Here is a 27,158-nt window from a genome sequence, read left to right as displayed (position 1 = left end):
AAGGGGAAATGGGGAGTTAAGAAATGAATGCAGGATTTCTGTTTGGGGTGAAGGGAAATTTCTAGTAATGGGTGGTGGGAAGGTGATAGTATTGCAACATTCTAAATGTGATTAATCCCACTAATGGAATGCTAGGGAGGGGTTGGAATGGGAAGAATTAGGCTGTATGTATGTTTCCACAAGTGAAAAAAAAAAAAAAAGTCTAAATAAATAATGACAATTAAATGCTAAGGATGATCCTGGATGGGATCTGAGGATGGAGGAGAGGAGGCTCAAAGGGACACAGTTGGGACATAAGGAAAAAAAGGAAATATAGACTACAAGCTTTGTATCAATGTTGAATTTCTTGAACTTCTTAGCTGCGCTTAATGGGAATGCGTAAAAGAATGTTCTTGTTCATGAGAAATGTAAATGTGAATTATATTATTTGTTCAAGGATGTGTGCAGCTTGCTCTCATGTTCAGAAGAGAGAGCAATAGATGATGGATAATAGGGAGGGAGGGAGGGAGGGAAAGGAAGAAATGGTGGTGTGACGGGATGTTTAAGTTGGTGGATCGGGGTATTGGGGGAGAGGGGTCGGGGTATGCTGAAGTTCTGTGTATGGGGTTTCTATTGCATTTGCAACTGTTCCTGTAAGTTTGAATTTATTTCAAATTAAAATTAAAAAAAAAAAGTACTCCAGTGATCCAATAAAGACCCACCCTGAATGGGTGGGGCAACACCTCCATAGAAATAATCCAATGAAAGGTTTTGCCCACAGTTGATTGAGTCACATCTCCATGGAAACACTGAACCAATAGGTTCGAACCTAATCAGCATTAATACGTCTGTCCCCACAAGATTGCATCAAAGTTAATGGCATTTTGGGGGACAGAATACATCCAAACTGGCACAGTGTCATACATTTGTTATAGTTCATGAAAGAGATTTCTAATATTTGTACAGTTAATCACGGACATTTTCCACCACAAGATTCACTGTTTTATACATTCCCATCTTTTAACCTCCAGCTTTCCTTCTGGTGACATACATGACTCTGAGCTTCCCCTTTCTACCACATTCATACACCGTTCAGCACTGTTAGTTATTCTCACGTAATATGCTACCATCACCTCTGTCCATTTCCAAACACTTAAGTTCAACCTAGTTGAACATTCTGCCCATAATAAGCAACCGCTCCCCATTCTTTACCCTCATTGTATGTCCTGGTAACTTTATGTTTATGAGTTTACATATTATAAATAGTTCATATCAGTGACACCATGCAATATTTGTCCATAATAGTCTGACTTATTTCACTCAGTGTAGTGCCCTCAAGGTTTCTTCATCAACCCATTTTTTTTTAAAGATGGTTTTGTTCACCCACCATACTTTCCATCCTAAGTAAACAATTGATGGTTCCCTGTATAGTCATAAATTAATGTATTCACCACCATCACCACTATGTATATAGGGACATCTCCGTTTCTTCCACAAAGGAGGAGGAAGAGTCAAAGAAGAAAAAGAGACAAAAGAAAAAGAAAAAGAAAGAAAAAAAGAAACATGACAGCTAAAAAGCAACAAAAGGAAAGATGCAGTTAACCTAAAGTAGAATAAGAGTCAGGCAACATCACCAACGCCAAGAGTCCCATACCCCTCCCTCATGTACCCCTCTTAAAGGCATTTAGGTTTGGTATGTTGCCTTTGTTACATTAAAGGGAGCATAATACAATGTTTCTGTTAACTATAGTCTCTAGTTTGCATTGATTGTATTTTTCCCCCAATACCACCCTATTTTTAACACCTTGAGAGGTTGTAATTCATTTGTTCCTCATATAAAAACATATTTGTCCATTTTATCACAAATGTTGAACACTCTAGGTTTCACTGAGTTATACAGTCCCAGTCTTTATCTTTCCTCTTTCCTTCTGGTATCCCACATGCTCCTAACCTTCCTCTTTCAACCATACTCACAGTCATCTTTGTTCAGTGTACTTACATTGCTATGCTACCATTACCCAAAATTGTTTTCCAAACCTCTCACTCCTGTCTTTTCCTGTCTGTCTGTAGTGCTCACTTTAGTATTTCCTGTAGAGCAGGTATCTTATTCACAAACTCTCACTGTCTGTTTGTCAGAGAATATTTTAAACTCTTCCTCATATTTCAAGGACAGTGTTCCAGTTTGCTAATGCTGCCTTTTCACAAAACACCAGAAATGGATTGGCCTTTATAAAGGGGGTTTATTTGGTTACAAATATACAGTCTTAAGGCCATAAAGGTCCAAGGTAAGTCATCAACAATCGGGTACCTTTACTGGAGGATGGCCAAGAAAAAAAGAAACATGACAGCTAAAAAGCAACAAAAGGAAAGATGCAGTTAACCTAACGTCTGGAAAACCTCTGTTAGCTGGGAGGGCACGTGGCTGGTGTCTTTCGCAGAGTTCTGTTTTCAAAATGGCTTTCTCCTGGGACGTTCCTCTCTCAGCTCCTGAGCATTCTTGAAAGTGTCCCTCTTGGTTGTAGCAAGCTTGCTCCTTCTGTCTGAGCTTATATTATACTCTGGTAAACTAATCAAGGCCATGTTGGGCAGGGCCTAACCTCCATGGAAATTATCTAATCAGAGTTATCACCTACAGTTGTTTGGGTCACATCTCCATGGAAATACTCAAAAAATTGCCATATAATCAACGCTAATACGTCTGCCCAAACAAGATTGAATCAAAGATAATGGTGTTTGGGGGGACATAATACATTCAAGCTGGCACAGACAGTTTTGCCGGATATAAGATTCTTGGTTTGTGGTTTTTCTCTTTCAGTATCTTAAATATATCACACCACTTCCTTCTTGCCTCCATGGTTTCTACTGAGAACTCCACACATAGTCGTATCAGGCTTCATTTGTATGTGATGGATTGCCTTTCTCTTGCTGCTTTCAGGATTCTCTCTTTGTCTTTGACATTTGATAATCTGATTATTAATTGTCTTGGCATAGATCTATTCAGATGTGTTCTGTTCGGGGTATGCTGCACTTCTTGGATCTGTAATTTTATGTCTTTCATAAGAGATGGGAAGTTTTCATTGATTATTTCCTCTATTATTGCTTCTGCCCCTTTTCCCCTTCTCTTCTCCTTTTTGGACACCCATGACATGTATATTCATGCATTTCATGTTGTCATTCAATTCCCTGAGACATTGCTCATATTTTTCCATTCTTTTCCCTATCTGTTCTTATGTGTTTAGGATTTCAGGTGTCTTGTTCTCCAGTTCCTGAGTGTTTTCTTCTGCCTCTTGAGATCTGCTGTTGTATGTCTCCATTGTGTTTTTCATCTATTGTGTTATGCCTTTTATTTCCATGGATTCTGCCAGCTGTTTTTTCAAACTTTTGATTTCTACCTTACATTTGCCCAGTGTTTTCTTTATAGCCTTCATCTCTTTTGTTATATCTTCCCTGAACTTACTGATTTGGTTTTTTATTTGATTTAGCATATTTCTTTGAAACTCTTTAATAGATTGCTTCATTAAAGTAAAACAGTATCTCAACTGTATCTTAATTGAGGTGTAAGTTTGTTCCTTTGTCCGGGCCATATCTTTGTTTTTCCTAGTATAGATTGTAGTTTTCTGTTTTCTAGGCATCTGGTTTCCTTGGTTACCCCAGTCAGATTTTCCCAGGCTGGAACAGGTTCAGGTCTCAGAATGGGGTTATATTTAGGGTATATCTTAGAATCTGAATGAAAGACTTTTTCCTGTGAGGTCTCCAGTCACCGTGCTTTTTCCTAACCTGCCCAGCAGGTGGCGCCTGTCAGCCTGTCACAGCGGACTGGTGTAAGGAGATGTGGCCCCTTCAGTTTCTGTTTTGGCTCTCGGGTCTGGTTCTAAAGGGAAAGCTGGGCCCCACCTCCTTACTCTTAGGGAAGATACACCTTATAGAGTGTTATCATCTGCATTTGAATAGTCTCTGACTGTTATCTCCACTCCTGTCTGGGTCAGAGGGCTGCAAACTGAAAATGGCTGTGGCTCTCTCTTCTGAGCCCCTCAGGTTGAGAGAGAGAAAAAGGGACAGAAAGCCCCCTTTTAGAGCCAGTACACAGCCCCCCAGTTTGACTTGTTGGCCAGAGTTAACACCTGGTCTTCTGGGCTCCCCTTCCTAGGACAAGCAAGTCTCCTGGTTCTTTAAGGTCAGTCATCACTAAACGCCTCTGTCTGCTTGTTGGGGGTTTGTAGCTTGTATTCAGCAGTCTGCATTTGTTAATTAAAACCCCAGTTGGATCTCAGTTGAGCTATATTCATTTGCTGGGAGAGTGCCACTGTCTACCACAGCAAGGTTTTTGCAGCTAAGCCTGCCATGGGGGGAGGGAGCTCCTGGCACAGTTCCACAGGTTTTACTTAACAGATTTTATGCTGCAATCTCAGGCATTCCTCCCAATTCAGGTTGGTGTACAGTATGTGGACAGTCATGATTGTCCCCCAGCAGTTATTCCAAGTTATTTACTAGTTGTTCCTGGTTGTTCGTTAATTGTTCCAAGGGACTAACTAAATTCCACTCCTCTCCATGCCACCATCTTGCCCCCTCCCATCTGTATAATTCTTTTAATATGATGTTGGATTTGGTTGGCTTGTATTTTGTTGAGGATTTTGCATCTATATTCATAAGGGATATTTTCTCTAATTTTCTTTTTTGTAGCATCTTTATTTGGCTTTGGTATGAGGATGATGTTGGCCTTATAGAATGAGTTAGGGAATGTTCCCTCCTTTTCAGTTTTTTGGAAGCGTTTGAGCAGGATTGGTATTAATTCTTAGAGTGTTTCGTAAAATTCTCCATTGAAGCCATCTGATCCTGGGCTTTTCTTTTTTGGGAGTTTTGTTGTTACTGATTAAGTCTCTTTACTAGTTACTGGTTTGTTGAGACTTTCTGTTTCTTCTTGAGTCAGTGTGGGAAGTTTGTATATTTGTAGAAATTTGTTCATTTCATCCAGGTTATATAAGTTGTTTGCATACAGTTGTTCATAGAATCCTTTTATAGTCCTTTTTATTTCTGAGGTAGTAATGTACACTTTTTCATTTCTGAGTCTAGTTTGTTTGTGTCCTTTTTTGCTTTGTCAGTCTAGCTAAAGATTTGTCTACTTTATTGATCTTTTCAAAGAACCTACTTGGTTTTGTTGATTTGGATTTGTCTCCATGGAAGCACTCAATCAAAGGAGTCTAACCTAATCAACACTAATACGATTGCCCCCGTAAGATTGCATCAAAGAACATGGTGTTTTGGGGGACATAATACATCCAAACTGGCACAGATGGAAAATCGACATTTAATCTTTTTGGGGTTCCCTTGTACATAACTCGTTGCTTTTCCCTTGCAGCTTTCAGAACTCTTCTCATCCTTGGCATTGGACAGTTTGATTACTACGTGCCTGGGTATGGCTCTCTTTGAGTTTATCCTGTTTGGGGAAAAGGTCTTTCATTAAATTTGGGAATGTCTTTCATTAAATTTTGGAAGTTTTCTGCCGTTATTTCTTTCAATATTCTTTCTGCCCCTTTTCCTCTTTCTTCTTCTTGTAGAGCTCCCGAAATCCATATATTGGTATGCTTGATGATGATCCATAGGTCTCTTAGGATCTTGCCAGTTTCGATGTGTTATGTCCCTCCGGAAGCCATCCTATCTTGTGGGATATTTGGATTAGGTTGTTTCCATGGAGATGTGACTCACCCAACTGTAGGTGATAGCTCTGATTGAATTATTTCCATGGAGGTGTGTTCCCACCCATTCAGTGTGGGTCATGATTAGTTCACTGGAGTCCTTTGAAAGAGCCACACAGGCCCAGATGCTTGCTGACACTGAAGCTTAGAGATACTTGGAGATGTAGACAGAAGGACGCTTAGCTAAGAAATGAAGCCCAGAGTTTGCCCTGGGATGTGCTAGGACAGGACCCCTAGGCACTTAGAGAGAAATGTCCTGGGAGAAGGAACCAAGAATTCACAGAAGCTGAGAGAGGAGCTAGAATACAAACCAGGATTGACAGTTGCCAGCCATGTGCCTTCCCAGCTAACAGAGGTCTTCTGGACACCATCAGCCATCCCTCAGTGAAGGTATCATCTTGTTGATGCCTTAGTTTGGATACTTTTATGGCCTTAGAACTATAAATTTGTAACTTAATAAATCCCCTTTATAAAAGCCAATCCATTTCTGGTATTTTGGCATTACAGCAGCTATAGCAAACCGGAACAGGGTCTGTTCGCTCTTTTTTGTTCTTTTTCTTTCTGTTCCTCAGCCTGCGTCATTTCAGTTGTATTGTCTTTGAGATCACTAATGCTTTCTTCTTCCACCTCTAATCTGCTATTGAAACTGTCTAGGGAAGTTTTCACTTTGGTTATTTTGTTCTTCAACTCCAGTATTTCTGTTTGTTCCCTGTTGCAAATCTCAAAGCTCATTCATTCATTGTTTTCATTGTACTCTTGTACAAATTGTAATCTTTTGCTGTACACTGTACATTTTAATATTTTAAAGTGTTAACTCTGGGATTTAGTTCCTGAGCTGTCCCTTAAGTTTGTATCCAGTTAAAGACTTAACAGTAGATTTTCTTGAATGCCAGGGGCTAATCAAAACACACAAATCAGAGCCAAGAACACCTGTCACAGTCTGCAGATTGGCTGTGCATGGCTGGTGGTCTTCAGAGCTTAGCTCGCCTATCAAGAAGATCAGCCCCATCTTGGATTTGGCAATTACTTTATTGCAGGTGATGACTTTCCACTGAATGAGGAGTACAGGGTCCTCCTGGTCTTATCTGAGCCGGCATGCAGCAAAGGAGACTGCTTCTTTTCCTGGGCTGCTTCTTGCTCATAGCTTTAGGGATTTCCCAATTTACAGTTTACAGAAGATTACATGAACTACTCTACTCCCTTTAAAAGACTGTCACCCCCTCCTCGGTGCTGCCTTTTGTGACTTAATGCAGGTAGTTATTTTCCCCCAGGCCACTTTGACTTAATTGTTTCTCACACTGTCCCAGCTATCTGCAAGTTCCTTCTCTGTCCTCCGGACAAACTCGGGAAGGGTGAGCTTGAGACAAGTTCCCTGGCTCAGTCTGTCAGACTTCCAGCTGATAGGTTGGCACCAACATACATGCACCCCAGTATACACATAGGGACCATTCTGCTCCCTCTGGAACAGGGCTGAGGACCCACAATGGGAGCACAGGCTGGCTCTACCCCACATTGTGGAGGACATGGGAAAGGGGCCAGCAAGGGCACCAGGAGCTGCTGCTTCGGCTTTTGAAGCTGCTTTTCTTTCTTTTTTTTTTTTTTTTTTTTAATTAAATTCAGTTTTATTGAAATACATTCACACACCATACAATCATCCATGGTATACAATCCACTGTCCACAGTATGATAACATAGTTATGGATTCATCACCACAATCTATCTCTGAACATTTTCCTTACATCAGAAAGAACCAGAACAAGAATAAAAAAATGAAAGTGAAAAAAGAACACCCAAATCATCCCCCCCATCCCACCCCATTTGTCCTTTAGTTTTTATCCCCATTTTTCTACTCATCCATACACTAGATAAAGGGGGTGTGATCCACAAGGTCTTCACAATCACACTGTCACCCCTTGTAATCTACATTATTATATAATTGTCTTCAGGAGTCCAGACTGCTGTGTTGGAGTTTGGTAGTTTCAGGTATTTACTTCTAGCTATTCCAATACACTAAAACCTAAGAGGTGTTATCTATATAGTGCATAAGAATGTCCACCAGAGTGACCTTTCGACTCCATTTGAAATCTGTCAGCCACTGAAACTATTTCGTCTCATTTTGCATCCCCCTTTTGGTCAAGAAGATATTCTCAGTCCCACGATGCCGGGTCTGCCTTCATCCCCAGGAGTCATATTCCGCATTGCCAGGGAGAGTTACAACCCTGGGAATCGGGTCCCATGTAGAGGGGAGGGCAGCAAGTTCACCTGTCAAGATGGCTCCGTTAGTGAGAGAGAGGGCCACATCTGAGCAACAAAGAGGTACTCGGGGAGACTCTTAGGCACAATTATATGCAAGTTTAGCCTCTCCTTTGCAGTAACGAGCTTCATAAGGGCATGTCCCATGATCGAGGGCTCAGCACATCAAATCACTAGTCCCAATGTTTGTGACAACATCAACACCAGTCCAGGTGAGGAAGTCCAACACATCCACACCTTCCCCCAGATCCTCGGGGCTGGGGAGGGGGAGGCTGTAAATATATTTTTTATTATCCGCCCAAATTCCTCTGGGATGTGTCACTATTTCACTCCAGCCTATACTAACCTACCGTATCTCACTGCCTATTCAAAGTTCCATGCAATTGTGGTGTTTGAACAAATTGACTGTAGAGTTGTACCATTTAGAAAATTTAGATCCTGTACCAAATAGATATCTCTTCCCGTGGTCTCATATGGAAGTTGAAGTTTTAAAACACAGTCAGTTTCAACCTTTACCCTTTGGCCTGGCTTGCCCTGGTCTTAACCAGACCTGCTTCATTCATATCACTAATTGAAGTCTGGGCTCTTTTTCAGCTTTTTTTTTTTTTTAACAGTGGCTGTATGCAGTAATACTGACGTTCATATCTGCCGAGCTCTAGCTCTGAGTTTCAGGTGTCTCAGAGCTATGCATTGTTCCAGAGACCAATCAGGTTATACACTAAGGGATCAGCATCTCAAAGTTTAGAGACGGGCATTACAATTCAGGGATAGAGTTAACTGCTGTAAGAGCTTACAATCTAGGGACTATTACAATAATTATGTCCATGTTAGGCTATGTTCTCTGATTCAATTCTGAGTTTACACATTGTAGTTAGTCCATATTGGTGAGGCATTAAAGTGTTTGCCTTTATTTCTGGTGTACTTCACTCAAATACTGTGTACAGGATCCATTCACCTCGTTGTGTGTCTCACAGCTCCACTCCTTGTAGTTGCTCAGTGTTCCACTGTATGCGTACACCACAGTACACCATTCCATTCTTGAAGCTGCTTTTCTTGATTCAGCACTTGCCCAGTTAATCCAGCCCTTTAACTGGTTTCCTCATTTTGAAGAAGGTTACTGTCTAAGATTCCTCTTCTGACTTTGACTGAGGCGGGTTGGAACAATGGTCACCCTCAGAGCCAGTTCCCAGCAATCTGAAGTAGTTAGCCAGCGATCAGACCATATATCCCCAGAGTTTGGAGGACTAGGTTTTTATGTCCTACCCTGGCACCCAGAAAGCTGCACCAAGCCTGAGCTGCAGTCCCCACAGCTACCAGCTGCAAAGCTGGGGGTTGGAGAATCATGGCCACTGTAGGGAGGTAGAACTCAGTAATATTTACCAGCCTCCTCTTCCCGCTCCTCCGTGGATACTACAGAGTATTCCACTAGGCTTCAAATTTTCAAAATAGTTGATCTCTGTTCCTGCCCCTGCCAGTTCAATAGTTGTTTTAGTGGAGGAGCTGATTCCTAGGGTTCCTACTCTGCCATCTTCTCACAATCCCAATCCTCCCTTGACTTTCATATGCTTGGTGTTCTGGGACTGAATCTGATGTTTCCTGCTCCAGGTATCATTGTGATCACAGATGGGGTGACCAGCGTCCCTGATGTTGCTGTCTGTGAGACGCTGCTGAACCAGCTTCGCAGTGGCACTGTGGCTTGTTCCTTTGTGCAGGTGAGGACTTTCTAAGAAGAAGGAGAGGGAAGTGTGGTGTCCCACAGAGTTGGATATGGCAATTACTTTCTTGCAGGTGATGACCTCCCACTAAAGCTGATGACATAGTTACATGGAGGGAAGTTGTCATAACGGAACAGGTTAGGTAGCAGTTGGGGGAGAAGACTCAGCAACTTAATACTTTTTCCTTAGGATTTGGGAGGCAGCATGTTACAGTAAAAAGAATGCCAAATTTCAAATCTGACAGATCCAGTCCCACCACCTCCATTAGATTAATCATTATTATTTTGGTTGCAAGGATCAGAAAACCAGCTCAATTCAAATACCTTAAGCAACTGGGGGCAGAGGTATATACAGAGAACTATAGCTAATTTGGATGGGTGGACCGTAGGGTAGGAAGCAAAGAGCTACAGGAAACGAAGCTGGGGAGTGGGGGATAGGCATAGGCCAGAGCATGAAAAGCTGCTATATTAAGGAGTATAAGCATAGTCCTGTGTGTGTGTGATGCAGACATACAGAAGGAAAGTCACTGGTTTGATTTATGTTTTATAAAGTTCACTTATGCTGCTGGGTGGAGGGCAGGAATGATCCAGAAAGGATCAGTACTCAAATTAGGGGAATTAAGGATAAGAGAGAAGGAAATGAGATTGAGAAAATGAAAAGGTAGAATTAACATGACTTAGATTAGTGAGATATGGGGGCTGGGGGAGAAAGAGGAGATAAGGATGTCTCCGAGTTTCTGACCTTAATGATGACTAGGTAGCAGGCAGAGCAAACAGGAAGAGGAGTTGGGGTGGAGTATGGGAGAGATGATGAATTCAAGGTTGTGTATGCGTAGTTTGAAGTTCTATGTGTGCTCCATTTGCTAATGCTGCCGTTATGCAAAATACCAGAAATGGATTGGCTTTTATAAAGGGGGTTTATTTGGTTACAAATTTACAGTCTGAAGGCCATGAAAATATCAAAACTAAAGCTTCAACACAAGTAGACCTTCACCGAAGGAAGGCCAATGGCATCCAGAAAACCTCTGTTAGCTGAGAAGGCATGTGGCTGGCATTTAGCATAGTACATAATTACTTAACGTGGCTGGCATCTTCTTCCTTTGCCCCCAGGTTGTGTTTCAAAGTGACTTTCTCCCAGAACATTTCTCTCCAGGCATCTGGGAGTATTCTCTTGGTTTCTTCCAGGCAAACTCTGGGATAGCAAAAGTCTACTTTCAATGCCCGCCTTCAAAATATCTCTGTTGGCTGCAGCAGCGAGCTCCTCCTGTCTGAGCTCTTATAGGGCTCAGTAAACTAATCAAGACCCACGCTGAATGGGTGAGGCCACACCTCCACGGAAATAATCCCATCAACAGGTCACACCCTAATCAAAGGTGTTGCTAGTCACATCTCCATGGAAACAGCCTAATCCAAAGATTCCAACCTAATCAACACTAATTGCCCCCAAAAGATTGCACCAAAGAACATGGCGTTTTGGGGGACATAATACATCCAAACCAGCATAATGTGTCAACAGTTAAGAACATTGCCTTTGGAGTTAGATATACCTGGTCTGAATCCTGACTTCACTTAGCTAACTGTGTGACACTGGTTGAATCACTTACCTCTAGATCAGATTCATTTGTATATGGAGATTATGATAGTACCTTTTAGGTGAGGTGATGCATTTAAAGCATTTATCATAGTACATAATTACTTAATGAATGGTGGATGCTGTTTGTAGCCATTAGCAGTTGTATGTACAGATCTGATACTCAGAAGAGAGCCCTAGTTGAGAGAGAGAGATTTAGGATTCATCAGCCTACAGATGATAATTGAAAAGAGATGAAAGTTCCAGAAGAACCTTGGGGAACACCAGTGTTTATGGGTCTTTCATAGGAAGAGTGCCTAGCAAAGAATAAACAGGAATAATCAGACAAGAACCAGGAGATTCTAGTGTCAGAGAAGTCAGAGTTTCAGGAAGAAAGGAGTAAACAGTGTGAGATGCAGTAGAAAGTTAAGTAAAAGAAGGACTGAAAAGGACCCTTTGGATTTGATGAGTAGGAGATCACAGGGATCTTTTTCACAGCCATTCCAGTGAAGAGGTGGTAAGGGAAATGATTGCAATGGATTGAAGAGTAGATAGAAGAGAAGGAATCAGAGACAATTGTTGACACAATAAATTTGGCTATAAAATCGACTGGAGAGGGAGAGAGGAAATGGTAGTCAGAAGGGAGTACAGGGTCGAAGAAGGAGTGTTTTGTTTTGTTTTTTAAGCTTTTAAGACTTAAGCATGTTTCTAAGAAGCCATGGTAAATTAGAGTTTGAAAATAAGGGAAAGAAAGGGATGCCTGATGAAATGAAGTTCCTAAATTGACAGGAGGGCATTGGCTCAAGAAAACAAATTGAGGGACTCTCTTAGAACAGGAAAGTAGGATTTCTTACTTTGAGACTAAAAGTATAGAAGTGAAAATGTAGGTACATTCTGCCAAGGGCCTCTGATTTCTCTCTGAAGTGGAAGGTAAAGATGTGTAATGTAAGGAAAGGAAGACCAAGTTGGGGGAAAGGTGCAGTGTTGAGGACAGACCTGAAAGACTAGCTGCGTTGGTGCCATAAGTTTTGATGTAGCACCAACCTACACAACTGTGCAGTTTTCTCCATCTGGGCTCCAAAGGCTATGTGTAGAGGTTGTGATCCTAGTAGGGGTTTTGAGGTGGAAGCAGAGAAAAGTTAAGAGGACCAGGGAGTTGAGAATGATGCTTATTGAGTTGTTTGAACATAGGGTTTAGGCTGGATTGAAAAAGATGTTTTAGCAGAAGGTTGAGGATAGATTTGGATAGAGCAGAGAGTTCAAGGGCTGGCAGTCTCAGTGAGGTCAAAGAGCAACAGTAGGAGGAGGGTGGAAAGACACTAAAGGATTAGGCTGTGTGTAATGAGTGGGATGGCATTTGAGATTGCAGAGATGAAGTGGTTCCAGGTGAAGCCAGGGGCCAGAGTGTGGCTGATGGGCAGGTGAGTTGGAATAGAGATAATTACTGAAGACTAGAGTTGAGGAACTGAGAGGCCAGGAAATTAAATGAATCTTTGAGAGCAGGGGTCCACAAACTTTCTGTGAAGGGCTAGATAGTACACATTTTAAGCTTTGTGGGCAGTATGGTTTGTGTCACAGCTACTCAACTCTGCTGTTGTAACACAGATGCCATCCTAAACAATACAAAAATGAATGACTGTGCCTGTGTTCCAATGGAACTTCATTTCCCAAAATAGTTGATGGGCCAGATTTGGCCTGCAGCTGTATGTAGTTTGTCGATCCCTGATCTAGAGCCTTGGTACTCAAAGTTTGGTCCCCAGACCAGCTGCATTGGCATCACCAGGGAGCTTGTTGGAAACACAGATTTTCAGATTCCACCCCAGACCTACTACATTTTAACACCCCCTACCCCCTGCCACCCCGGGTGTTTAATATGCACACTGAAGTTTGAGAAGTGCTTCATTAGAGACACCGTAATGTCTCTCAGGGTGCTGACAAGAAGCCAGTGAACCAGTTGCCAAAACCTTTAATGAATGGGGGGAAGGTTGGTATTTAATGTTGAGGAAGAAGAGCAGAGGATGGTGTGGTCAAATGGCATGGGCTTCAAACAGACAGGCTTAAGAGAGGTATGTTGCAGAACAGAGGTCTTTAGCTAGGAGAACACTGGAGAACTTCCCACCCTGTGGTTCAGAGGATCGGAGCAGCCACATAGCTCAGTCTTTTCTCCTGTTCTACTTTTCTGTGTCCCTTTTGGAGCTGGGTCTCCAATTGCTCACTTTCTCCAGGTGGGAGGAGTTTACTCTTATGACTGCAGTTTTGGCCATGTGCCCAATGTGGAATTGATGAAGTTCATTGCAATGGCAACGTTTGGGGCCTACCTGTCCACGTGTCCTGAGCCCGAGCCAGGCAACCTGGGTCTGACTGTCTACCACCGGGCATTCCTTCTCTACTCCTTCCTGCGCAGCGGGGAAGCCCTGAACCCTGAATACTACTGTGGTGAGAGGCAGTCTGGGTTGATGTGGGATGGGAGGAGTATAGAATGGGCCCAAGATTTATGCAGGAATGGGTGGAGGGTTTAGGTCTCTAGGGAACTGTAAGTATAACTGGGGCCTACTACTCCGGCACTTGTTCTGCCCCAGGATTTCAGTATAGCCCACCCCAATATATATCTGTCAGCTGACAGAAAATCACTTCCCCTTCCCCATCTTCACTGGTTTTCTAGGCTCTCAGCACCGTCTATTTAATGAGCACCTGGTCTCTGCAAGCAGCAACCCTGCCTTGGCCCTGCGCCGTAAGAAGCACACTGAGAAGGAGGTATCAGCCGACTTGGTCAGCACTGTGTCAGTACGACTTCGAGAGGGCTATAGTGTCCGAGAGGTCACACTGGCCAAAGGTGAGGGTCACTAGGCCCTGCTATATCCCAGAAGTCTAAGAATTTGTGTGTGGGTGAGGAGCTGCTGAACAAAGCAGAGGCACACATGTACCTCATGTCAGATTATCACAGTAAAAGGTCCTGCTTGCCATTTGAGACAAGTGGGTTTTGAGTTGCCTTGGGGCTTGCTTTTTCTTAGCATTTCACCTCCCAGTTGCATCTCTTTCTCATTGTGAATTTGCTTAGGGTGGTTTGGTATCCTGAACTTGGCTTTGTTTTCAGATTCTTCTTTCAAACTTCTGTTTGTGTCAGTTGGCAGGCTCTGGGCCTGAAATCTGTGGAACAGTGCTTGGACCCTTGGCCACTCTAGAGTTCCATGAAGTGGGTGGGGGTTACAGATAGTACTCAGTCCCAGGCCTGGAGTCCTATGCATTCTCCCCTGAAGGAGGGTCTCAACTGGAGGTGAAGCTGGTACTGCTTTGGAAACACAACATGCGCATTGAGTATGTGGCTGTGGCGCCCTGGCCCCTGGAGCCTGAGGGCCCTCGAGGAACCCGGGTGGAAGTGACAATGGAAGGCGGCTATGACATTCTGCATGATGTGTCCTGTGCTCTGAGGCAACCCATTCGTTCACTATATCGCACCCACGTTATCCGGCGGTTCTGGAACACACTGCAGAGGTAAGTGAGGTCACCACTCAGTGAGTGACACCTCTTTGCTGTCCTCTTTGTTGTTTGGAGGGAAAGATCTATGAAGTTGAGAGCTGGGGAGAGTCACCCAGAGCAGCATACTGGTCCAGGGTCCCATTTCTTCCTGAGGTCCAAGCAGGCTGAGGCTCCCCTCCTCTGTACCTGCCAGAGTCCAGTGTGGCTCAGGATTTGCCCTTGTTCTACAGCATTAACCAGACGGACCAGATGCTAGCCCACCTTCAGTCCTTTTCCTCAGTCCCAGAACATTTCACACTTCCTGACAGCACCAAGAGCGGAGTACCACTCTTCTATATCCCTCCTGGCTCCACCACCCCGGTGAGTGACTCATGCTCATTGTCCCCATTTCATACCTACCCAGACTTGGATTGACACAGCATCTGGAACCCAGAGTTCTCTTCTGTTTCCGTCCCTCTCATTTCTGAGGCACCCAAACCAGAACCCTAAGTTTTAGTCTTGAGAGCATCTCTCCTCCCTCCTCCCAAGCCCTCAGGGAAGGAAAAGGATCTAGAGAGAAAGGCTGTCCTCAGCAGACCACAGGTATCAGACGTAGAGACTTGCCAAATGTCTGGGTGGTGTATCTCATCAGGCTGCAAGCTCCCTTGCCCCAACTCCACCCGGCATTCTCTGGCCTCCCACCTTCACCTATATACAACCACTTACCAACCACTGTGGACTGTGCGCTTCCTAAAGACCATTAGCTTCTCTTTGTCCTCTGCTTTCCTCACACGCAGTCCGTGGCTGTCAGCCTAGCACTGATGGGCCAGTGGCTTATGCTCATATGCCGTGGCCCTCATCACAAGGTCCCTCCATCACTCAGCAGACTTTCCTCCAAAGTCAGTGATGGAAGCCAGGCAAGTTCCATCCTTGGACTGGATTCTGCTTTAAAAGGCTATAGTCTAAAAAAAAAAAAAAAATAAAAAAAAATAAAAAAAAAATAAAAAAAAAAAAAAGGCTATAGTCTGTCCTTGGACTCAGTCATTCTAATGTAGCCTAGCTGCTGGAGATAGTGTTTTGCCTCTGTCCCAGACGGTACCAAAGTTTCATTTAGCCCTAACCACCATTGTCTCTGATCCACTGAACTGAGTCTGCTGATGGTGATATTTGCTAATTGGAGGTTGTACTCTGGTTCTCTATGAATGCTCTTATAGGGCTATCCTCCCTGTCTCCAGGTGCTCTCCCTGCAGCACAGTGGTTCCGACTCGTCTCATGCCCAGTTTGCTGCCTACTGGAAGCCAGTGCTGTCCATGGATGCTAATTCTTGGCAGCGTTGGCTGCACATGCATCGCCTAGTGCTAATCCTGGAGCATGATACGTGGGTATCTTCCTAGGGCCATAGGTAGATGGAAAAATGGGGGTGAGGAGGCAGGGTAAGGGGAGGCAGGAAAAAACATACCAGCAGTTAAGCCCTTACCAACCTTGGCCAAAGAAAAACTATGGTCCTTTCCTAGTCTTCCTGCTCATCAGCCCCATATTCTCAGGCAGGGCCTGGAAGAGAGAGGTAGCAGTCTGTTCTTTTCCCTCATGATTGGGGCTGGGGAGATCTGATCTCAGTCTGCATCCCCCTTCCTAGACCAATCCCCAAGCACTTGCACACCCCGGGCAGCAATGGACGCTACAGCACTATCCAGTGCAGAATCGCACATTCCTCCCTGACCTCTCTGCTTCGGGACTGGAGCAGCTTTGTGCTAGTGGAGGGTTATTCTTACGTCAAGCTACTCTCCAGGTGGGCAAAATGATGTCTCCTCACTCATCCCGTGGCCACCACCTCATCCCATGTCTCTTCCTCTAATTCCAGACCTCACCCCTACTTCCTCCTAAATCTATTTACTCCCAACCCCAGGGTACTCACTAACTCCCATTTCTCCCCAGTGCCCCAGACCAGCCCCCTTCCTCCTTCTACATGGTCCGCATCATTTCCAAGGCCCCATGCATGGTTCTCCGCTTGGGTTTTCCCATTGGCACACCAGCACAGGCCCGGCATAAGGTGAGCTGGGCCCTGACTGACTCCCAGACCAAGGAGCCCTATATTATGCACTAGCTTCCTCTCTCCAAACCCCAGAGGGTCAGGTCTAGTAGGAGAGGAGCTCCCAGCCTAAGTAAAGCTTGGAGTAGAGGGCCCTAACAGAGAAGTCACCTGTTTATGGGCCCTTAATCCCATACTAAGCAGGAGATAGGAGTAGGAGGATCTGACCACGTTTTCCTCAGATTGTTTCAGGTTTACAGGAAGAGATCCTGCAGCTGCGTTTCCCCCACCGGGTGCAGAGCAAGGAACCAACACCCAAGGTGAAACGGAAAGGGCTAGGGGGCATTGGTGGGGGCAGCTCTCCCTCCAAGTCACCCCCCATGCTGGGACCACAACAGGCCTTGTCTGACCGGCCTTGCCTTGTAGTCCTGCATAAACCACTGGACAAGCTACTCATCAGGTTGGTAGAGTTTGTGGCTAGGGCCCAGGAACATGTGGGAGGATTGTGGCTTAGCTGTGTATGAATAGAGATCAGTAGGTGTATTGCCTCCATTACCTAGGTATGAGAAGCTACCCCTGGACTACCGGGCACCCTTCTTGCTGACACTGGAGCCACCAGGGCCACTGCCTTTGGTCTCAGGCCGCTCAGCCTCTTCTAGCCTAGCATCACTGTCTCGCTACCTCTACCATCAGCGCTGGGTCTGGAGTGTTCCATCAGGGCTGGCACCTGCACTGCCCCTCAGCGCCATCGCCCAGCTCCTCTCCATCCTCACTGAGTATGTCACCTGAGCCTGCCAGGGAACTTGGGGCAGGGAGAGAGTGAGTACAGACTCTGGATTTGGACACTGGCAGGAAGCCTAACAAGGCATTTCTCTCTGAGTCCCAGTCACATTGCTCCTGCTGTTATGCAGACTATACAGCAACGAGCAGCCTGTGCTACTGCCCTCCCCTTCCTGTTCTCCCACAGTCTATGTCTTATGGCCTCTGGTGGATCACCCGAGGACTAGGCTACCTTGATGACTGCTGTGAGTTGGGTATGTGAGCAGTGGGTAAGGAAAAGGCTGCACTCTGAGTGATCTTTCCCTTCTCCACCCTGTCCTTGCCCCTTCCTTTATGGGGCTTCAGAGTCCGTCTGTCTGAAGGATTCCACTTTGCCTGCAGTGGGGAAGGCATCATCAACATGGTCCTGGAGCTTCCAGTTCAGGTATGCGTCATCCCTCATGACACCTCCCACCAAGGTCTGCTACAATCAGGGACACTCACCTCTGAGCTGGGTTGAGACTCTTGGAAACTCTGCCTCACAGGGACCCTATGGCCAAGAACCAGCCTGAGACCAGTCCCAGGACAAAGTGGCAAGGAACTAAAGTTCTGAGGGCTGTAGCTAGGCCAGGCCCAATCTCTGCATTGGCTAAGGTTTGCCCAAGATCTCCCATATTTCCCACAGAATGAGCCATCTGGGCAGCCTGCAGCTGCAGAAAAGCATACATGTGTTGTCCAGTACATCCTCTTCCCCCCGCACTCTACTTCTACCAAAGACAGGTGAGGCCTGACCCCTCTCTGAGATCTGCCTCTCCATATTCTCCCATTCTCCCCACTGTCCCCTAAAGTTCTGTCTCCCATACCCTGAGTTAATCTTGATCCCAGAGTCAGGGGCAGTTCTGATGTTAAACACTTCATCTGGCAGACAGTGGTCTGGAAAGGCTGTGTAACACTTGGGGCTGTCCTCTGTGCCTGTCCCCTTCCTATCCTTTATGATGCTCACTCTCTGCCATGAGGTCGTGGATTGGACACTCCCCTCTCCCAGGCTCAGAGCCTTTCTTTCCTTAGCTTCTCAACAGATGATGACAATGATGTGGAGGTAGAGGCCCTGGAGGGAGATGCAGAGCTCAATCTAGTCACAGAGGTCTGGGTGGAACCACAGTGTGGACGAGTGGGACCTGGCCCTGAAAGCTGGAAGCACCTCCAAGACTTGACATACTCTGAGATCCCTCAAGCTGTGAGTGACCTTGAAACACTACCTTTACCCTTTACCAGGTTTGGGTGCCATTTCCTTTGGAGTTCCTGTGGGCTTCCTGGTTTCTCCAAATCTGTATTCTGACTGTAACTGTCAGGCTTCTTTGAAAGCTGGGGGCTGGGGTACTCTGGACTAGGATGGGGTGACCCCTGACCTCTGATATTTCTCTTCTAGCTCCACCCACGGGATGCTGCCTGTATAGGCTCCATGCTGAGCTTTGAATACCTGATACAGCTGTGCCAGAGCAAGGAATGGAGTCTTTTGCCCCCAGAGCCAAGGGTCTCTGATGGTCAGTAGAGAAGGTGTCCCCCTGATTGGAGCAGGGAAGTAGGGTGGAAGAAAGCAGCCGCAGATAGGTAATCCAGGTCTCACTAGGTGTCTTACCTTTCTTCCCTGCCCCCTAGGATTGAACCAGGGAGGAGACACCTGTGTCTATGAGATCCCTTTCCATTTTGACCTAATAGGACTGTTGCCACAGTGTCAGCAGCTCCAGATGTCCTTCCTTCTGCTTTCCAGAGGTGGGTGAACTTTGTGCTCACTTACCCACATCCAAAGGTCCAGCAAGCCTGGAAATATTAGAGAATAGAGAGCAGATAAGCAAGTGAGTGATGGGGACAGGAGGAAGCCATGAAGCTGAAGGAGGGACTATTTTGGTCAGGGCAAAGCCCAGGGCAGTGGGCAGCAGGAGACTCTTGGTGCTGAGCAGAGTGTGTGTCGGGCAGAGCCAGAGGGCGTCCCTCTCGCCGAGGGGCCCTGTCCCACCAACGACATGGTGCTGTGCCTGCTGCACAGCTGCCTGGGGCAGGAGCTGAGTGACCGGGAGATCCCACTGACCATCGCCGACCAGGCTGCCTTTCTGAGTGACGTGCTGCGGCGGACCTGCCATGGTTCAGGTGAGCACCCCATCTCTCTTCTGATACCAGACTCTCAGCTCCTTTTCCTCCCACCCCACTTGGGTGCTTTCTGTCTTTTGGGTTTCAGCCTCCTTCTCACCCTGTCTTCGACTCAGAACCCTGCCTGTCTGTTGGCTTTGATTTCTGACACCCTTCTCTACCTGCATTGTAGGTCCAGAGGGGCTACCAGTGGGGGTTCCTGGGATCCTGAAGGGTCAAGCAGTCATCAGCACCCAGGCCATGGGAGACTCAGCTGTCACTACCCTGGTCAGCACCAATTCTTCTTGAGCCCCTTTTCATAATGACCTCCTTCCATCACTCGATACTCATACCCCAACTTTTCATCACCCTTGATACTAAGTGCCCCTTGTCAATGACAGGATGCTTTCATTTCCCTTTGTCCTGAATTATTCAAGTTCTACCTAAGGTTGGACACCAGATGAGAGGAAGGGAATGAATGGGGTTTGGATGTTCCTTTATAGATTGCTCTAAATTTATTTCTCTGTTACAGAGTGGAGGTCCTCCTGAAACTCTCAAGCCTCTCATCTCTGCCCAGCTCCCTCAGTGGCGCTGCTATGCAAGGCTTGTTACCCCCCAGCATGTGTTTCTGACTTTTCTCCCAGCTACTTTCTCAGGTACCAACCATTCACCATCCTCACTAACCCCCTCAGACACAAACCCCTGATCTCCCTCACTGGCTCTGATTGATGTCTCTCTTCCTCTTCAGATTTCCAATATCTGGCTGTCTATAGCCTAGAGGGTCCCTCTCGAGAGGAGACAAAGCCCAAGTTTGAGGATTGGAGTGGGGCCCCCAGCCTCAAAGATTTGGGAGGAACTGGGGTCAAGGCTACAAAGTCCCAGGTCCCTATTCTCAGTGTAACCCCAGCTGGTAAGGCTGTTGACTTTTTAAAAAATCAGTTAAGCAGGAGCAGGAATAAGGAACAGAGGGTTTGGAGACCATGTGACACCTCTTACCCACAGACAATGCCCAGAATCAAGGAGAGCTAAGCCCACCCCTCCGTCGGGATTTACAGGCCTACACTGGGCATCAGGTTCCCCAAGCAGAGGGTGTCGATGGGCCCCGGACCAGGTGTCCTGTCTACATCTATAGCTGTTCCCTGGAAGCACTGAGGGAGCAAATGGTTGGCATGCAGCCCCCTCAGGCACCTCGGGACCTCATCTTCCGGTAAGTGCCCTCAATGTTGACCTATGCCCTACCCCAACTTTTGCTCCCAGCAAGGATCAGGTACACTCTAATGGGTATGGGTAGACAGGTTGACAGTCCATGGCAGGAACTCAGCTTCTTAGCCATGTCCTGCCAACTCCTTGCTGGGCTTCCTTAGGCAAATCAGTTGAACTTACTGGACCATGAATACTCCATTTGAGTGGGGAAAGTGATAAGTCTGATATCAATTAAGGGAGTTGGCCAGGCTCTATTTTTCCTCCTGTTCTAGGACGCAGTTGCTTGACCACCCCTCCCCATCTTCACCCTGGATGGAGCCCAGGTACAAGGAGGCAGCCAACCATTGCGCCTTGCTGCAGGAGCATGCACAGCGCTGCTATGTCCGTGGTAAGCACAGGGGGCATGAGAGGGAGCTTCAGGAGGAGCAAGACTTAGAAGGGAGGAGATAGAAGGATTACAGGGATGGGGACTGGAGAGGCTATTCCAGAGCTTGACTCTGGTGGCCTCTTCTTCCCTCAGGGCTGTTTCGGAACTTACAGCAAGCACAGAGCGTGACCTCCCAGGACTTACTGACAGCAGTAGATGCCTGTGAGGAGCTACTACAAGAAGTAGACATCACCCCCTTTTTACTCGCCCTATGTGGCCACATTCGGGGTTTGCCTCCTGCACCCCCAAGCCCTGGTCCTCTCAGCCCTGGACTCTTCACTAGTAGCATTGAGGATGGCCCTGAGCCTCGGGAACGACCTGTGCTAGCTTCTGAGTCCAGGTTAGGATTGTACTTGAATGACGTATTAGGGGGCACATAGACAGTCCCTATAAATAAGGACCTTCCAATTCAGGGGATTGGCTGTACAAGTTAGTACCTGAACACCAGAGAAGCAGTGGGTGCCTCTCTATCACTAACTTCCTGCCTCCCATTCAGGCTTCTTTCTCCCATTTGGCGTGGGCAACAGTTTCCTTCCCAGGTTCTCCCCATCTCCTGCCTTGGTGTGGACTATTAAGTTGGGCTAGGGGTAGGGAGTTCCAAGTTGTACACAATGAAAGGAGAGGCTTGTTCTGAAGACATTCTTAAAATAGTAACAATCCCCCACAGCTGTGAGTTTCTTAAGAGCAAGAACTGTGGGTACTTTGCTCACTGCTGAGTCCCTTGCTCACCTTTGGGTTCAACAGGTCTCTGTTGAAGGAGAGATAAAGGGAGGGAGAAAGGCAAGCAGGCAGACAGGTATTTGTCTAGCATCTGCAGTGTATTGGTATTTGTGAAGCATAAGAACCAAAGGGATGGGTATGCTGATGACTCCCAGATTAGAACTCTAGCCCAGTTTCCTCTCTGGAGCTCTAGATCCCCCCCACCTTACATGTCCCCCAAATGAAGGCATTTTCTTCCAACAAAATTAGCTTTTCCATCTGTGTTCCCCATTCACAATGAACAGTATCACTGTCTACCCAGTAATCCAAGTCAGAAAACTGGGAGTCATCCTGATTCATTCCTCTGTTTCACAGAAATGTCCAGCCGTTAAGAACTGTGGAGGGTAGAGCTGGAAGGGTGGGTTGGTTCTATTTGTCTTTTCCACCTCCAATGCCATTGTGCTAAGCATCCTTCCTAGAGGCAGACAGGCAGGTGCGGGAAGTAGGCTTCTCTAGGACTTGGTGGTTCTTACAGTTCAAACCCCACCACCCCCCCACCCCAACTTCAACCACTCAGTATAGAGACCGAGGATCTAAGTGAGCCTGAGTTTCAGAGCACCCGTGTCCCTGGCCATCCAGACCCTGGTGCAGAGATCTCTCTGACGGATGCCTGCCAGCTCAGAGGAGAGGCTCATGATGCCCTTCATAGCCTCATCCAGGTGGGAAGCTTGGGTGAAGGTAGAGGAGTGGTGGGGTCTTCCTCAGGGGTACAGTGTTCTCTCTTGGGTGTGGGACGTATAGGAGTCCTGTTCTGGGGTAGGGGATAGTGTTCTGCTCTGAGGGTAGCTGACCTGACAACCTCTTTCTAACCTCCAAACAGGAGAAGTTCCTGGAGATCAGTCATCTCCACTTCCGCACAGTGCCCTCCAACCCCCACTACTTCTTCTATTGCCCTCCCTCCAGCAGACGAGAAGTGAGTGACTTTCTTCCTTCCCTTTTCCCCAGACCCCAACCTGTAGCCCCAGAGGCCAAACAGCCTATCCAGAGCCTCTTGAACCTTGGTTCCCTGAGGCCTGGATGTGGCCTTTTTCCTGCCTTGGATCAAGCTGTCTCTTTCTTTTGCCCAGGATGAGGGCCCCCGGGATACAGTCGACAGAAAAGTCAGTGACCTGGAGTTTTCAGAGGCTGAACTGATGGGAGAAGAAGGTGTGTGGGCAACTGGGTAGAGGAGGGGAAATGTGCTTCATGCCAGGAACCAGGGACCTTCACTGCCAAGCCCTCCATTGACCACATAATACATCACTAGGAGACACATCTGCCTGCTGTGTGGTTACTGAGAGCGACCCAGAGCTGGAGGTGGAATACCGCGAGAGCCGTGACCCAGACCTGGGGGCTTCTGGGCTTGACTCCACGTCACTGTCAGATGCAGATACTGTAAACCCTGATGACGACTCCTTCAGTATCCTGGGGGGTGACTCACCCACTGGGCCTGAGAGCCTCGGGCATGACCTGCCACCACTCTTTCTGCACCTCACATGCTCTGTGCGGCTGCGTGGACAGCACAGCTCAGTACCTGTGTGCAGCCTACCCACCTGTCTAGGTGAGAGGTTTGGAGGTGCCCAGGAGAAGGCAAAGATTCCAGTATACCCTGCCTATCTGGCTGGTGTTAGGGAAGAGCCTGGAGTATAACTTTTTAGCTCTCAAAATTTGGAATCTGTGCTGGTCCCAGGCCCCCCAGCAACTGCTAACTTTCCCCCTCTCCCAGGCCAGGTGCTTTCCAGTCTGGAAGGCCCCCCCATTGGAGGCCGAGTTCCCCTGAGGGACCTCAGTGTCACTCTGGATGTCTTCGTGCTGACCTTGCCCCTAGAAGTGGAGCTTCCCCCGGCCTCAGACCCTCAGCATCACCGGTGTGGCAGCAAGTTTTGTGGAGGGACCTGGGACCTTGTTGGGGTGGAGGGACCATTAAAAGAATCTAGGGACATTTGGGGGCCAGCAGACCTTGAGGATTCCAAGAAGGGAGTGATGAGGTCACTCTGGGAGGATAGTAGCTGGTGACCTTTGACTTTTGCTTCCACCCTGTTTAGGTCAACATCGGAGAGCAGTGCTTCATTCCCTCGATCCCCAGGGCAGCCATCATCTTTAAGGTCAGATGATGGCCTGGGGCCCCCACTGCCACCCCCAGGAGGAGAGAGGTACTTCTTTCCCACTCAGAGTTCCTTGCTCCTTACGGTTTTGTTTTCCAGAAACTGATACATAAACCTCTCTTCCAATTAGGCACCCAGGACTGTCCAATTTGACTACCCCCCACAGGCTGGCTATTGAGACCACCATGAGTGAGGTGAGGGCCTTCCCTCTCCCAGACTAAGCAACAGGTTTCCCCACTCACCCTCAACACATACACTGTAATTGAAACCTTTTCCATCATGAGTGAGGTGGAGTACCCCCTTTATTCTATAAATGAAGTGAGGCTAAGTGTCTTCCAGACTGGGAGTAAGGTGATGCCCCAAGAAGCAAAGGAGGTGCCCTCCTTGAGAGTGCTCCCCTTGCTCTTCTTCCCTTTGCCCTTCCTGCATTGCTCTCTGACTGTAGATCCGCTGGTTGCTGGAGGATGAGATGGTGGGGGCACTCCGAAGAGGGGGTATCCCCCAGAGCCCAGCCCTGCACCGTGCAGCTGCTCACATTCATAGCTCTCCTGGACGCTCTACCTGCCTTCGCCAAACTTTGCCACTGAGTTTTGTGTTTGGGCCAGAGCGTTCCCTCACACAGTTCAAGGAGGTAAGCTGTCCTAAGAACACCCCATGATTACCTTGGGGCCTACCTTTCCCTGGACTCCAGGCATGGGTCTGGAAGGCCCTCTCTTTGAGTCCGTAGACTTATTCCTCCTGTCTACTTCCTCACCATATCATCTGTCCCTCATCCCTATGCCTAGCAGCCTAACTCAGTGGAAAGAGACCCAGCTTCCAACCTTGTCACCGAACCTGTGTAATCTTTGGCACGTTGTTGACCCTTTTATTACCTCAGGCTTCTTATCTGAATAATCGGGATGATAACATTTTTTTTTTCCTTAAATTCAGTTTTATTGAGATATATTCACATACCATACAGTCATCCACAGTGTTCACAGTACTATCCGTATAGTTGTGCCTTCGTCACCCCAATCAGTTTTTGAGCATTTTCATTACTCCAAAAAAAAAAAAAGAATAAAAATAAAAGTTAAAAAGAACACCTAAAACATCCCATCCCCTCATCCCACCCTATTTTTTCATTTAATTTGTGTCCCCATTTTTCTACTCATCTGTCCATACATTGGATAAAGGGAGTGTGAGCCACAAGGTTTTCACAATCACAATCACACCATGTAAGCTACATAGTTATACAGCTGTCTTCAAGAATCAAGGCTACTGGGTTGCAGTTCAACAGTTTTAGGTATTCCTTCTAGCTATTCTTTTTTTTTTTTTTTTTTTTTTTTTCCATTTTTTTTTTTTTAATCATCATTTTATTGAGATATATTCACATACCACGCAGTCATACAAAACAAATTGTACTTTCGATTGTTTACAGTACCATTACATAGTTGTACATTCATCACCTAAATCAATCCCTGACACCTTCATTAGCACACACACAAAAATAACAAGAATAATAATTAGGGTGAAAAAGAGCAATTGAAGTAAAAAAGAACACTAGGTACCTTTGTCTGTTTGTTTGCTTCCCCTACTTTTCTACACATCGATCCATAAACTAGACAAAGTGGAGTTTGGTCCTTATGGCATTCCCAATCCCACTGTCACCCCTCATAAGCTACATTTTTATACAACTGTCTTCGAGATTCATGGGTTCTGGGTTGTAGTTTAATAGTTTCAGGTATCCACCACCAGCTACCCCAATTCTTTAGAACCTAAAAAAGGTTGTCTAAAGTGTGCGTAAGAGTGCCCACCAGAGTGATCTCTCGGCTCGTTTTGGAATCTCTCTGCCACTGAAGCTTATTTCATTTCCTTTCACATCCCCCTTTTGGTCAAGAAGATGTTCTCCATCCCACGATGCCGGGTCTACATTCCTCCCCGGGAGTCATATTCCACGTTGCCAGGGAGATTCACTTCCCTGGGTGTCTGATCCCACGTAGGGGGGAGGGCAGTGATTTCACCTTTCAAGTTGGCTTAGCCAGAGAGAGAGGGCCACATCTGAGCTACTGGGTTGCAGTTCAACAGTTTTAGGTATTCCTTCTAGCTATTCTAATGCACTAAAAACTACAAAGGGATATCTACATAGTGCATAAGAATGCCGTCCAGAGTGACCTCTTGACTCCATTTGAAATCTCTCAGCCACTGAAACTTTATTTTGTTTCATTTCACTTCCCCCTTTTGGTCAAGAATACGTTCTCAAACCCATGATGCCAGATCCAGGCTCATCCTCAGGAGTCAGGTCCCATGTTGCCAGGGAGATTTACACCCTGGGAGTCATGTCCCATGTAGGGGGAGGGCAGAGTTTACCCACCAAGTGGGCTTAGAGAGAGAGAGGCCACAGGATTAGCACGTCTTCTTCACCAGGTGGTGGTTAGGATTTAATGAGAAATTGTGGGAGGGAGTACCATATATAGGAAAGGCTGTTCCTGCCTAAACTATGACCTTGGTTACTGCTCCCCAGGAGTTCCGCTGCCTCTACCTCCCTGGCCATGTTCTTCTTGAGGACCCTGACAGTGGCTTCTTCTTTGTGGCAGTTGGCCAACAGCCAGGTGGGTCCCCTGGAGAATCCCCTTTAGCAGCCTGGACTTGGCACAGCCATGAGGACAGAGCTGAAGGCATTGAAGGGGAGGTGAGTCTTTCCTGGACTGACCTGGGAATGGAGGGGGTTGGTCATGGGTGTGCTAGAGCCTGTACTTCAGTTTTGGCTTCCTGCCCCTTAGGTCCTGACAGCCAGTCTTCAAGCTCCTGGCTCTCCAGAAGATTCTGAGGTCCCTCCCCTCATCAGCCTACCACAGAGAGGTGAGCAAGGACTCAGACGGCAAAGTCTGGGGGCCATGACCAGGGACTTGTGGCTGCCTGGCCCTGCTTTCATATTTGGAAGGTCTTGGACAGGATTGAGAGAGGCTCCAGGCATTTCCCTTCTCTTTCCAGGGAGCCAGCCTGGGCCCAGCCTCATGTCCAGTCAGGGCAGTGTGGAATCAGACCATCTAGGTAAGCAGCGGAGAGGGTTTGAGGGACTCTAAGCTGGTGGGCAATGGACTTAAGGCTGTGCAGGGAAAGGTATGG

The 27,158-nt window shown here is 46.7% G+C and overlaps 1 protein-coding gene across 7 annotated transcripts in view; it reads left to right on the top strand.

Annotated features, from left to right (window-relative positions):
* SZT2 (SZT2 subunit of KICSTOR complex) overlaps positions 1–27,158 on the top strand; it is a 92,320-nt gene that overhangs the window by 37,893 nt on the left and 27,269 nt on the right. For 6 of the 7 annotated variants that reach the window (XR_005215398.1, XM_037827475.1, XM_037827477.1 and 3 more), the window contains 33 exons: positions 9,531–9,637; positions 13,435–13,645; positions 13,872–14,042; positions 14,467–14,701; positions 14,917–15,046; positions 15,901–16,043; positions 16,302–16,454; positions 16,601–16,715; positions 16,937–17,154; positions 17,255–17,470; positions 17,820–17,898; positions 18,139–18,233; positions 18,522–18,690; positions 18,883–18,997; positions 19,113–19,226; positions 19,431–19,601; positions 19,774–19,868; positions 20,113–20,236; positions 20,329–20,490; positions 20,583–20,787; positions 21,056–21,171; positions 21,304–21,550; positions 22,487–22,628; positions 22,790–22,882; positions 23,037–23,115; positions 23,216–23,509; positions 23,675–23,816; positions 23,994–24,101; positions 24,184–24,247; positions 24,499–24,684; positions 26,554–26,721; positions 26,813–26,891; positions 27,024–27,083. Coding sequence is in view for 6 of the 7 variants with exons in the window: in XM_037827475.1 (XP_037683403.1) it covers positions 9,531–9,637; positions 13,435–13,645; positions 13,872–14,042; positions 14,467–14,701; positions 14,917–15,046; positions 15,901–16,043; positions 16,302–16,454; positions 16,601–16,715; positions 16,937–17,154; positions 17,255–17,470; positions 17,820–17,898; positions 18,139–18,233; positions 18,522–18,690; positions 18,883–18,997; positions 19,113–19,226; positions 19,431–19,601; positions 19,774–19,868; positions 20,113–20,236; positions 20,329–20,490; positions 20,583–20,787; positions 21,056–21,171; positions 21,304–21,550; positions 22,487–22,628; positions 22,790–22,882; positions 23,037–23,115; positions 23,216–23,509; positions 23,675–23,816; positions 23,994–24,101; positions 24,184–24,247; positions 24,499–24,684; positions 26,554–26,721; positions 26,813–26,891; positions 27,024–27,083 (4,806 nt within the window). In the remaining variant the exon portion in view is untranslated. The remainder of the gene's footprint in view (positions 1–9,530; positions 9,638–13,434; positions 13,646–13,871; positions 14,043–14,466; positions 14,702–14,916; positions 15,047–15,900; positions 16,044–16,301; positions 16,455–16,600; positions 16,716–16,936; positions 17,155–17,254; positions 17,471–17,819; positions 17,899–18,138; positions 18,234–18,521; positions 18,691–18,882; positions 18,998–19,112; positions 19,227–19,430; positions 19,602–19,773; positions 19,869–20,112; positions 20,237–20,328; positions 20,491–20,582; positions 20,788–21,055; positions 21,172–21,303; positions 21,551–22,486; positions 22,629–22,789; positions 22,883–23,036; positions 23,116–23,215; positions 23,510–23,674; positions 23,817–23,993; positions 24,102–24,183; positions 24,248–24,498; positions 24,685–26,553; positions 26,722–26,812; positions 26,892–27,023; positions 27,084–27,158) is intronic. The other variant, XM_037827476.1, reaches the window with a different exon arrangement.

This window comes from Choloepus didactylus, chromosome 2 (genome assembly GCF_015220235.1).
Source record: "Choloepus didactylus isolate mChoDid1 chromosome 2, mChoDid1.pri, whole genome shotgun sequence".
In the NCBI taxonomy this organism is placed as follows: domain Eukaryota; kingdom Metazoa; phylum Chordata; class Mammalia; order Pilosa; family Megalonychidae; genus Choloepus; species Choloepus didactylus.
Note: the sequence above shows the minus strand (reverse complement) of the source record. Positions and strands in the feature narration are given on the sequence as shown.